Source organism: Leguminivora glycinivorella, chromosome 18 (assembly GCF_023078275.1).
Source record: "Leguminivora glycinivorella isolate SPB_JAAS2020 chromosome 18, LegGlyc_1.1, whole genome shotgun sequence".
In the NCBI taxonomy this organism is placed as follows: Eukaryota; Metazoa; Arthropoda; class Insecta; order Lepidoptera; family Tortricidae; genus Leguminivora; species Leguminivora glycinivorella.
The window spans coordinates 14203391-14216940 of NC_062988.1; the positions used below are offsets into that span (position 1 = coordinate 14203391).

At 38.2% G+C, this 13550-nt stretch overlaps 2 protein-coding genes across 3 annotated transcripts; both read right to left on the minus strand.

Annotated features, from left to right (window-relative positions):
• Positions 1-813: 813 nt before the first annotated feature.
• Positions 814-7242, minus strand: LOC125235746. Of its 2 annotated transcripts, XM_048142328.1 has the most exons (5): positions 6984-7242; positions 6791-6892; positions 6573-6653; positions 6223-6443; positions 814-1239 (listed from the first exon to the last, which is right to left on the minus strand). In XM_048142328.1, coding segments are annotated over exons 1-5 (519 nt in total). In that variant the 5' UTR covers positions 6986-7242; the 3' UTR covers positions 814-1126. The 2 variants fall into 2 exon arrangements, with proteins under 2 accessions (XP_047998285.1, XP_047998284.1); XM_048142327.1 differs by lacking the exon at positions 814-1239 and having other exon boundaries at positions 5893-6443.
• Positions 7243-9339: 2097 nt separating this feature from the next.
• LOC125235781 lies at positions 9340-12610 on the minus strand. Its single transcript, XM_048142367.1, has 2 exons — positions 10200-12610; positions 9340-9945 (listed from the first exon to the last, which is right to left on the minus strand). Exon 1 carries the CDS (start codon positions 12608-12610, stop codon positions 10373-10375), a length of 2238 nt encoding a protein of 745 aa, XP_047998324.1. The 3' UTR covers positions 9340-9945; positions 10200-10372.
• Between the last annotated feature and the right edge of the window lie 940 nt (positions 12611-13550).

Sequence of the window (13550 nt, forward strand, 5' to 3'; positions counted from 1 at the left end):
TAGCACCATTGTTTTTCGTGGATTGTTCAAGACAAAGTGACACTTTAAAATCGGGTGTTGTTGACATCAGAGTTGAAATAGAGTGCAGTGAGGATATACCCGATCAAACATCTGCGTATTGTCTTATTTTGAATGATAGCATTATAGAGTATAGACCTCTTAGCAATATAACAAGGAAAATATCATGAGCACTAAAAGCTTATTCGTGGATGTTCAAGGATTTAAATCATTAAATAACGATTTTATAATAAAGGAATTCGCACTTAGTACTAAAGAATACACGCAAGTCTTTTTAATAAAATAACCCTACACGTTTTCTCATTTATCTCAGCAAGAAAGAAAAAGAGTAATATGGTTAGAAAAAAACCACGGGATTTTATGGAGGGAAGGATTTGTCGATCACAGAGAATTTAAAAGAATGATTGTGAACCATTTAAATAACAAGAACATTTATGTAAAAGGAGCGGAAAAAATTAAGTGGGTTAAAGATTTGTGTGCTAATTGTGCTGTAATAGATTTAGGTGAACAAGATTGTCCTAATTTTCTACATTTGCATGAAAAATATTGTAATAAGTCTAGTGCATATAACTGCCTGCATCATGAAAAAAAATGTGCTTTAAAAAATGTTATATGTATTAAAAAGTGGTATTTTGATACTATTGTGTCTGCACAAGATTTATAACGATGTTTACTATTTTAGAAATAAGCACTGTATTATGTTTTAATGATAATAAATAAAAGTCTGTAATGAAAGACCCATTTTTTATTTTTTTATTTTACGCATACATACATTTTTAACCTTAACAATAAACTCAGAAATTTTCTTGTAACATTGATTTAGAGATTTGATTTATTAAACTGTATGCCGAATCCACAACATTGTCCACTGGTTCGCTGGCTATATATTGAGCACTAAAGATCATATTTTCTTCATCATCACTCTCTGCCTGGCTTTCCTGCCCGTTACGTAAGCCGATGATTTTTATTTGTATCAGACGGGGTCCCTCAGCAACGGATTTTCTACATTTCACAAAAGTAGTGGATGATTTTAATTTACGTTTTGGAGCACGCTGTTTAGTTTTTATTTTCTTTTTGTTGGGTGTTTCTATTGATGGTGCTGTAATGGTCACGTCATGCTTGTTGGCAAGTTCTGGATATGCGTCTTCAAATGTCTGGGTGTTCCACTCTTGAGCATGGGTAAAAGGATCCTCGGGGTCACAATGTTCGCACATGTTGAAACTGTAACACCATAAGTATTACCTTTAATAAAGCCTTACTATTAAGCATTAAATCTACCTCTTGTAATTTTAAGTTTTTCTTTTGTAAAATAAAGTTTAAATAAATAAATAATTATAATGTATTTAAATTATCACATAATATTTACTAAAAGTATATAATAAAAATAAAATAATTACTTACTTGAACTTATTACTTGAACGACCACTTCTTATTGTATCAAATTCATAAATGCGAACATGCGAACATTATAACAATATAGAGAATGTCAGTATTGCAGTTTTCCAATAATGTTGTTGACCTGCTTTTGCCAGCGTAGGCATGCACGCGCCAAGAAATTAGACTCTATTCAGCTATGCAATATATACAGGTTAGGTAGATAAGCTTCTTGTTACTTGTCGGCGTTAATTGATTTATCAAACAGCTCAAAAGAAGAGAGTCACATGTGATGAGCAAAATTAACACCTTTGTATACTTACTCATTATCATTAGTAAGAAATTGATGTATTTAATTATAATTTATAACACTGAGTGAAAGTTACTCACAGAGCGCACTTGCAACTATTATTTACTATAAGATAGGTATAGCTCTGTACTTCCTTAAAGAAAAATGAATCTACAGCACTCAGGCTTTTGAGTAGGAAACTTATAACAAAAATAATTGTCATCCTTTTAAGAATGTATTCATCTTTTTACATTATTTTCATTGGGAAACATTGTTAAAGCTACTTAAAAATAACATAATTATTTGTACAATAGGTACTATATTTAATACATTCTTAAACGGTTGATCAGTATTTTGGTTACACCCTGTAAAAATGGAAAGTATGGGAGTGTATAAGAAGAAATAAACTGAACACATATTTTTTATACGTTTATTAGATAAGTATACAAAATAAAAGCATAAAATACAGACGTGCGTTATTATATATATATATTTATTTTCCAATGCAGTGAGTTAGCAGAGTATAAGTGGATATCCCTCATCCTGCTAAAATAAAGTGTAATTTTTTTCATGATTAACTGTGTTAACTAAGTTTAATAACAGTTTGAAACACTTTCACAGTAAATACAATTGAAATAGTACATTGAAATTCGCTACAACATATAATATTCAGCACTTACTTTTAGTTACAACTTTTCCATTATTTGTTTCGGATCTACAAAAAAGAACTATTACCCCATGCCATAGTTGAAACTTTGTCTGATAAAATAATTCGTTTATCATCTTTATTACATAAAGCAACTTTGTTGACCGTTTGAGTGAAGATGTCATGTTTGATAGTTTTAAACAAAATATTCTTTTTTCGAATGATTTTATCGTTTAAAAGTACGTCTTTGTAATTTTCCAGTGTCAAATCTTTGATGGCACCAGCCTTAGTACCTTTTGCTTTTTTTACAAAGCCCTTTTTCGGGTGTGTACTAGTTATACAATACAGCTTAGACCGCAATCCTACAAACTCTGTTATAAGTGATCCTTCTAGCTCATCTTTGAATAGTCCCGGAATCTTTTTATTACGCAAAGGAATCTGGAAATCATTTAAAGGACTGTAATTACTCGTATCAAAGAAATCTAAGAAATGTGTCCTTAAGTCTTGGTAAAAGTCTCTAGTTTTAATTTCATAAATGAAACTGTCAGTATCAGAATAACAGAGGCGAACGCGATCACTATAGTGGGGTTTTATTACCGAGTAGTGAAATTTGTACATATGGTTTTTGGATAGTTCTAATACCGAGAATCCTATGTAAATGGGTTTATCCAATACAACTCTTTCTGGCTTCATTTGAATGGCTACCAAGTTGTCAGTGAGCACTGTGGCGCTATGAAAATTGGGTCTTGCTATTAAAGTACCGCCACAAGTAACCTTTTTAGTGCTGTTTCGTTCGTCATACCACTGGTTGACCAGTTTTACGTCAACGCGTCGTTCACAATCCTCAAGAGTTTTTCCGAATATCGAATTGTTCATTAGTTTAAATAGGTCCTGTTGAAATTGGGTTTTCGCATTTTTCCGCAACTCTGTATTTAAGTCTATGTATTTCTTTAAAAAAGAATTTTGTTTAAAAGTGAGTACACGATGTATTTTCTTAATAACCAAACCGTTTTTGAGGCATGTTTTTAGATGCTCGTAATGAATTACGTACTCATATTTATCGAACAAATTTGGAATTAATTTTGTATTTTTCCTCCCGGAGGAACAAACTTTTCTGCGCAAAAAGGATAGTCGTTGTGATCATGATGTAAATATTGCGGATATAGCAAGTCAACCTCAAGTATATACCCAAATTCCGCGTCGTCTGAAACCGATGTAATATCTAGGTGTGAAATTTCAAAGTCATCCAAAAAACGAAAATCTGACACAGGCAGCGGTTGTGACATTGCATACCCGTACAAATTATTACAATCTATGTATATGAGAAACGAATCAGGTGATTTGTTATCGTAGGTTTTCATATACTGATTATTTGCAATGGAATGTCTAGTTGAACACATACAAATCCCTCCTCGAATCCCTTTTTGAATAAAGCGAATGATTTCTAGGTCTGATATTAGCTCTAATTTAATACCAGTCATTAGTAACATTGCATCGAATGAAAGACTAGGGGAGGTTAAATAGAACGCAGGATCTAGTCGATAACTAACCATACAATTTCGCCGAAAATTTTCAAAGATGTCTGATAAAAGTAAAACGTCGGTCTGAAGGTAAAGATCCGTATATTGACCAAGATTTTTTATATTAAATGTATTCCATACAGTTTGCGCATGCACATAATCCTCATCACTTATGTTCTCCGAAGTTAACGAGTTATAAAATAAATCCTGCGAAGGTAATTCAGTCTCGGCAAACGTGTCCCAACATGTTATATAGTCATAAGGATAAACACCTTTTCTAGTCAATAGGTCAAATTTGATTTCATCAGGAAAAAACAATCGTAAGTGAGAAAAGTCTGCCTTAGCAAGTCCCTTCGCTAATTTTTCTAAACTTGTATCTAGGAATTTAAACGAATCTACAAATCGTATCCGCACATACTGATCGTCAGGCATCTTTAAAAACTTACTGAAGGATATATAGTTTTCCTTGTTCTTCGCAATTATTTGCACCTTTGAACCTACATCCTCGCATAACTCCTTTATAAACAAGTGCGCATCATATCCTGCTAAGTTATGAAAGAAAACAGGAATAAATTTGGGAACACTATAACGTAAGTTACAGTATTGATGAGCGGCCCCACGATAAACACCAGTTAAGTGGCAGTGATCTCTTACTTTGTCGCCAAATAAAGCAGTCAGGCAAATGTGGCATGTCTGAGCATTTTTGTGGGCTAAAGCATTTGTTTCTGTGAAAATCATAGGCACTTCTTCACGCAATATTTTATAAATATCTTCAACATGTCTGTATAAATATTTTAAAAATTTAGAAACACAGTCGGGTCCTCTGTATTGAATAAATCTATTTAAGCGTTGATCATAAGAGCAGACTATGTTATAGGCAAAAGCTGCGGGTATATGCATTTGTTTATTTACAGTGAAACTTCCCTGAGGTTCCTTTTCAGGCTCACATGATTGAAATGGCCTAAGAATTGTTTCAAAGTCACAATAAACTACAAAAGGAACATTATAGTGACGTTCATAATGTTTAAATTGTAGATATGTACCTCTTTCCGGGAGTACAGTGGCGATTCCACTACAGGAGTGACTTTCAAACTTGTCTAGGGAAGGAAAAAATAAGAGGCAATCTTCACAAAAGTAAAGTTTACCATGATGTTTAGTTATTTGGGAACGAACCAATCGAGACAAATTATTTATTAAAACGTAGTGCGATTTATTTCCTTTCTCTATTAAAAGTAAATTAATTTTCTTACTCCTTTTATATGGAGATCTATAAATAGGTCCTGCCACTGTACGATTATCCATTAAAGAATACACATTAATACTTAAACCCACATTTTTATGCTCAAACATACCAATATCAGAGAAAGTTATGGGAAAACTGAGACCATCAATATTCAACACGTCTTTAAAGTAGGGGTATGAGGCCGTACGCTCTTTGTGATTTTTTGAGGGATAAAGCGCAGCAACAATACTCCACAGAAAACAATATTCATCTTTATTCTGTATGTTAATACAAGCTTTCTTGTTTTTAATAGACTTAGGTAAATCTATGTAAGAAGATCCTTTCAGAGGCTGGTATTTGTTAACATTAACCTCTAAATATAAATTAGATAAGAAAGTCCATCCACTATCGCGCTGCTCAAAATTTTCAATGTTATTTTTTATGTCGTTTATAACTTTTTGGTATAACTCAGAAAATGTATAGTTTTGATGTACTGTGAAGTTTTTTGTCGTAAACGACTTTGTTTCCTGCCGGTTGTTCTTAAATAAAAGAAAGTTTCCAAAATACTCGAAATTGATTTTTAAACACACGTGCTTTATCAAACACTGTTTTATAATATTTTCTAGTTTCGACGTTAAATTATCTAAAAACTGTTCAGGTATAGCAAATTCTAGCTCTTCAGATCCGAAAACTCTATAAGATGATATACGACCCTGAAAGGCAGACGAAATCTCAATTACGCCATCAGTTACTGCCACTAAAGAATTATTTTTGTGTTTAGTACTTCTCAAATGACCAACCCATTTATTTTTTAGAACTTGGATTGAACAGGCAGAGCAAAAAGGCATTTTAGTTCCACCTAACTAAATTCGCGTATAAAACAGTAAAATAAGTATTTATCTAACTAAAGTAAGTACCTATATGTATATGTGTGGTATCCGAATACAGTTCAAAATATACACTTAAAAATTATTTTTGACAATGCTGAATTTTTAACCTTTTTTGTTGTGAAAAAATGTAACTTCAGCATCGTCAAAAAGAGTTCTTAAATGCTTTGTGAGTTTTTGTAGATATTCCCACTGAGGAGTATCGTTATTTATTTGCGCTTTAACTGCCAGAAGGGCCTTTTTCCACTTATGCTCCGCTAACTCACTGCGTATATCGGCGGTGTTGTATACTCGCAGCTCCAAGAAAAACTCCCCCTCAAGATCAGCAGCACGCCGAGTCAATCCATCAGCCACGCGTTGAGTTATAGACGAGCGTAGCTGGTCTGGTGTAGGGCAATTTTTCGCAAATGCCTCGTCATCAGGAAATAGCTCGAAGACGTCGAAGGGGTTGCTGGCAGTCTTTTTCTTAGACGCTCCACTAGTAGTCCTGTAAATAATACAATAAAATATAAGTAATGCAAAACAAGGCAACAAAAAATATTTTTCAGATTACAACATAGGTGGGTGTCACAATTATAATAATCGAATAGATGCATATTTTAAATGTGTAACATACCTAGGAGATTTCGCCTGGCGAGGCTTCTTCACCTTCTTGGTCCCCGCGTCAATTTCTTCCCACTCTCGTTCTGAATCGGACCTGAAAATATTTTAACAATTTGTAAATTTAAATTCATAATGTAAGTAGGTAAAATAAAACGTAATAATCAAAAACAATTTACGTATGCAACGCATACAATATGTAAGTAGGTACGTGCAGGTGTCATATCTTTTTACCTATTAGCAGCATCGGACTTTCTTTTCTGCACCGGTTTTTTCGCTTTCGCACCTCCAGTCTTGTTATTTAGGGGTACAATAGTTTCAAACTCGGAGTCCGACCTAAAAGTAAATTTAAAAAATCATTTTAAACCTTGCACATGAGCAACTAGTATTATAATTTATAAAAAGACAAAATACAACACTTACTTACATGTTATATGTAGAAATGACGGTGGTTCGAACTTATTATTTATAAGACGTATGAGTACGTAATGTGCACTGTAAAGAGCAAAGTAGCAAAGGAATAAACAATTAGAATGATGGTTTATTAATAGCAATTTATTGATGATTTTACTAAACGAATCAGGGGTGTCACAGTCCTCATTTTACTAGTACTCGTAATAAATGCATGTAAGCCATTTGTATGACTAACTTAATATACTACGGTGTTTAAAATGCAAAATCGAGGCACACTTATTAAGTGATTAAGTGATAGTGGTATCTTAGGTGTAGGTAATCTTATTCAAGAAATCACTCCGTAGCGGCAAGATAACATGTTGCTAAAGTAATTTATACTACTAAATTATTTTTGTAATTATTCTCAATTTGGTTTAAAAGCCAATATTCAAACATATTATTTTAGTGTACTTAGAATAAGTTAAACACCTAACAAGAAAACATTGGTTTTAAAACGTATGTTTTGCGCTGATGAAACATCCAAAACAGTGAATAAAGAGATTAAGGTGTTTATCCCGGTTATGATAATGTTACTTTATCATATCACCAATAATCATAAATCACCAAATACGTGCCGGCGGCAACCCTATATTTATGCCAATACTATGCTAACGCAAGTATCCTATAACAATTTACATCCGTTTCGAAATTACGAAATGTTAAGTAGATGTTGTTTTTAACAATTAGTGCAATCAATGCAGAATACCTAATTAGAATAACATATGGATATGACGTTGCATTTTCGCAACACGAACCTTGATGATCGGCTAAGTAGCAGTACTTAACAGTACCTATAAAATGGATGGTCCTGGGTTCGAATCTCAAAAATGGCCAACATTTCTGTGAAGTGCTTATTATTATTTTTTCTCTTCGTCTTTAAATGAATGAATGAAAATGTTTATAAGTATCAGATAAAAATATCCATATTTTTTAAATAAGACTTTAGACTTATGCTATTAAAAGTAATAATTGAGCAAATATATAATGACGTTACAATATATTTATGTGCATCTATTAAGTATTTATCCTCCTAATACAAACAGTCTAAAACTCTTGTTCCAATAAACATACATAGTTCGAAGTCATTATGAAATAATTGTTTTGCTCAAATAGGCTCCTTTTGTTGAGTGCTTAACTAAATGAACCCATGAGATTTTTTAGTTGGAACCATTGAAGGGAAGCTCCTTACTATGGAAACGATAGTGAACGACATCTATGGAAATTAGCGCAACCTAGCATAATAATATATTGGATAACACGATGCCTTAGAAGCATCTAATTAACGAAGTAGCTAGTTAGTACCATCCCTCACTAATAGAGGCCGCACTTGCAGTAAAACATCAATGATAATAAATATGATCTGATTACATTCCCCCTTGACATAGCAAAATAAGACTATAGTGTATTTTCTGCCGTTTCAGACTTTTACTGTTTAATTACAAAGTCCACAATTGTTAATCAAAAGGTGGTATTTACTTCGTTTATTATAAACGATAGGTCTACATCGCACTATCAAAGTTTTTGATGTTACTTCGTATAAATAAACGCCTTATAGACGACGTTGATGAGTCTCGACGACCGGGGACTCCAACGTTCACACTTTTCGGAATTGGCCAACCGACTTGTGTGCAATGTTGAATCAGATACTTAGGGAAACTCTGTATATACGCGGTCGATATATATGGATTTCCATGCCTGAAGAGGATTGTACTTAAATGATGCACGTAAAATGCGGCCTTACGCCGGGGTTGAGCACCTTGGAGGTCCATTCATGTTCTGTGACGCTGACGAGTTGATCAGACATGTTGTGTGAAAACGCCATAGTCAACCGAGCATTCGCTTGGAAGAGACTCGCACTCTGGGACTGGCCACCTCAGAGAGTGAGTTGCGTTAAGCTTTTGCATCTTTTTTCAAGAAACATACATTTTATAACGTGTTCTTATAACTGATATTCACTGAAGATTCAAATAAAGTGCTCTCAAAACACCTTTGTTTCAAGAGACGACAAGTAATTTGAATAGTATGTAACATAGAAAAAATCTTAGCCCGATGTTTGAGAGCCCGGATATATGAGTTTGTAAGCACTGGAACGATTTCGATCGCGAAACGCTCGAACGGTATGAAGTGATTTTAAACTTGTGACGTTCTGCCTGCGCAGGACTCACATATCCTCCGTGCCTGATGGGCCTGGGAGGTTTTACCGAGCTAGTCTCAGATGTGGGAGAAAGGGGGTGCAAGGCGAATAGAGAGAAACACCGGTTTCACTTAACTAAGCGGGCTTTTATGCCGTTTATTCACACACACAAAATAACCTTAAGACTATCGCGGTAACGCGGCCTATCCTATGCTATATCTAACCTTCCCCGGCCGGCCGGGGTTAAACGGAATCAATCTAGGGTGCGCCGGAAGGGCCTACAACTACAGGGACCTATCGAGGGTCAGGAGGTAGGAAACCGTAACCCGGCCTAGGCGCGAAATGGTCACCCCGGCCCTGATCACGGGGGAGATAAAATAAGGTAGGAGGGTTTCAGCGGGTAGGAATCGTAACCCGGCCTAGGCGCGAAATGGTCACCCCGGCCCTGATCACGGGAGAGATAGGATATATAGGTAACCCGGCCTAGGCGCGAAATGGTCACCCCGGCCCTGGTTTGGGAATTCGGTGGTAATCGGATATCAACCCGGCCTAGGCGCGAAATGGTCACCCCGGCCTTGGTTGTTGGAGGATAAGTGGATGGGAGCGTCGCCGTGAAGCGACGGGGACGGAAAGGGCTGCTGCACTGGCTGCGCGCACTTAAATATGGTCGGCCGGCGATCCCCTCCACTGCGCCGTGCGCTGCCGGTGGGCTCGATTCCGCGCGGGGCGCGCCGCTGTGATGACATGGCGCGCTGGTGACATAGCTATGTCACATACCCCCTCTTCGTCTGGAGATTTTTACCTGGGGAAAAATCACCGTTAATCTAGATCTTAGCATTTGAAATTTGGGGGCCCTATTGGTCCCCTTTATATGTTGATAAGTAGGTAACTATGTAGGTAAGTTATGTTTCTGAAAATTAGGTATGACTTCTAATATTTGCTTTACTATTAAGCGACGCATGTACACGTTTACTTGGTATTTCGTTATGGGTATACTTATAATTAAGAATAGACATTAAGTCGGTGACGGTAGTTAAGTAAAACAAAACTATTTACTTTTTAAATAAGGATAGGTACATTTCGGTTGAACCACTCGTGATGCGATATCGATTCGTTTCTAAACTTTAGTTATTTGTTTACTGTGATAACTTTTGTTTAGGTAAATATCCAAATATTTTCCTTGACCTAACTGCAAAAATATGATTTCGAGGTTTTGTGTTATTTGCTGGTTATGATATTATTGCCGCCGGTTGGTTGTTGGTACCTATGAAATGGGATGTATATTTGCGTTTAGCTTTAATTTTCGTAGGTATCTTGGCCAATGCTGGAGTGTATTTGGTCGATTCATGAATTGGCGTGTTTAGGGCGAAGTTAAATTCCGATAGGTATTTATCCCGTTGTGGTTTTGTCATATACCTATTGCTATCTTGGTTTCGAGTGTTTTGTTGCATTGCTTTACGTTTCTGGCAGGCGTTGCATTTTTTTACGTATTTGTATATTTCACGTTGCATTCCGGGCCAGTAATATCGTTGCATAACTTTTCTAGTGGTTTTAGCTATGCCTAGGTGTCCGGCACTCGGCGTGTCATGGTATTGCCCCATTATCTGTGACCTCCTGGCCTCCGGTACACATAATTTCCATTCCGTGTCTGGATCCGTATGTGTGTTGCTTTTTCGGTTGATTATTTTTCTGTATAGTTTTCCCCCTTCGACGCGGTATTCTTGTGTTGTATCTGGATAATTTTGTGTTTGTAGTAATTTTCTTCCGTACCAGCCTTGACTGGCTGTTGCGCTGTGCAGCAGCGCTGGCTGGCTGGCGTATACTGGGCTCCATGATGATTCGTCCGCTACCTGGTTCCGCTTTCCGTTTCTATATCTTATGTCGAATTGGTACTGTTGTTGCTTGGGGTTCCTGGGGTAATATTCTTGCTTGACGGTCTCGTTATGCTTCATCCTTATCTTATGTTGGACGCATGTATTTCCCTTCGGGCTGGCGTCGCATTTCCTGAATTCGGTTTTTAGTATTTCTTCCAATTCTGCTTTTTCCGGTTCCGTTAACTTTTGTTGTTGTGGGTCAATTACTAATTCTGTTACTGTTCGCGGCTTTGGACTCTCTGTTTCTGGATGTGCCGTTGTCTGGCATGGTGCTGATCCTTGTGCTTCATCATGGTGGCTGTTTGTTTCATCCTGTGTACTAGGCCACGTGATTTTCACACCTAATCTTGTTAGCAAATCCATCCCTATGATTATGGCTGATACCATGGGCATTACACGCACCCAGTGCTGGAGCCTTCTGTTTTTTATCTCAATTTCTACTCGTATGCTTGTCCGTACTTGAGCTCTCGTGCCGTTTGCGAGGATGATCCTTCGTTTTGTTTCTTGCTCTTGGCTTTTCTTTTCTTTGCACGCTTTATACACCGTTTCATTTATGTACGTGTGAGTTGATCCTGTATCTATTAGGCAACTGTACGTTGTTCCGTTTATGGACATGTTGATGAACTGCCTATTGTCGCCGTTGTCCTCGTCGCGGGCGGCTCCTATTGGCTGTGGTTTTCCCCACTCGCTCTTCTTTTTACAGCAATTCGTGCTGAGTGCCCCCAATGTGCCGCAGCTACTGCAAAATATGCGTTTCTTTGCCCGACACTCTCTAGTGTCGTGGCCCGGTTTTCCACACGACCAGCAGCATGTCTTTGGGTCGTATTTTGGGTGTATCTTCGTCCCTTCGTGGTTATCGCGCTCAGTATTGGCGTTCCGGTACCGGAGTTGACTGTACCTCGGTGTGTGTATGTCCTCATAATCTGCTGCTAGTTTTACCAGATCGGTGAGGTTCTCGAAGTCATTTTTCTTTATGTAGAGCTTGTAATTTTTTTCCATATTTTCATGTATCCTATGTAGTCTTTCTTTCTCGGTGAGTTTCCCGTATCTTCGCATTAATGTCTGCAGGTCAGTCAAGTAATCGACAAAACTTTCTCCGAACCGCTGTTTACTTGCTGCTATCTTGGTAATTAGGTTCTCCTCGTAATTACTCGGGTAGTAGTACATTTTGAAGAGTTTTAGGAACTGGTCCCAGCTCTGGAATGAATCGGTGTGGTTTCTATACCACGCTAATGCTTTCCCTTGCATTATACGCGGGAGCGCGGGTAGTATTTCCTCCTTGTCTATACTGCTCGCTGTCATAAACTCCTCCAGTCTTTCTACGAATTCCTCGGCGTCGTCGTATCCTTTGAACGACAGGTCCCACTCCCGGATTAGTTTGGTCAACTTGTTCGCGTTAATTTTTCCTTCGTCCTCTGTCATCTTTAAGGGTTTTCCTTTTTCTGGTGTTTCGAACTCGTCTGAGGTCTTTATGGATTCTGCTAGCAGTTTTCGTATCTGCTCGACTGTAAGGTCAGTCGTTGGGATATTCCTATTCTCGGCTTCTTGTATTAGCTCTGGTTTCTTTAAGTTGTAGATCCAGGATGTCGACATCTATGTACTTTATTTCGTAAACGGTTTCTTGTGGTGTTCTCCTGTAGCGACGCGTTGGGATTTAGTTTGTCGCGGTATGGATTTTGTATTTGACGGTATTACTGGTGACCGGATCGCGACGGTATTTTACTTTTATGCGGGCGGGCGGGATGCGTCGCGGGAACTAAATGAGCTATTGTTACTGGCTATCCTTTCTCCCGAGTCTCCTAAGACTCCTAAATTGTGAGTTTTTCGGTTGGGCGCCAAATGTGACGTTCTGCCTGCGCAGGACTCACATATCCTCCGTGCCTGATGGGCCTGGGAGGTTTTACCGAGCTAGTCTCAGATGTGGGAGAAAGGGGGTGCAAGGCGAATAGAGAGAAACACCGGTTTCACTTAACTAAGCGGGCTTTTATGCCGTTTATTCACACACACAAAATAACCTTAAGACTATCGCGGTAACGCGGCCTATCCTATGCTATATCTAACCTTCCCCGGCCGGCCGGGGTTAAACGGAATCAATCTAGGGTGCGCCGGAAGGGCCTACAACTACAGGGACCTATCGAGGGTCAGGAGGTAGGAAACCGTAACCCGGCCTAGGCGCGAAATGGTCACCCCGGCCCTGATCACGGGGGAGATAAAATAAGGTAGGAGGGTTTCAGCGGGTAGGAATCGTAACCCGGCCTAGGCGCGAAATGGTCACCCCGGCCCTGATCACGGGAGAGATAGGATATATAGGTAACCCGGCCTAGGCGCGAAATGGTCACCCCGGCCCTGGTTTGGGAATTCGGTGGTAATCGGATATCAACCCGGCCTAGGCGCGAAATGGTCACCCCGGCCTTGGTTGTTGGAGGATAAGTGGATGGGAGCGTCGCCGTGAAGCGACGGGGACGGAAAGGGCTGCTGCACTGGCTGCGCGCACTTAAATATGGTCGGCCGGCGATCCCCTCCACTGCGCCGT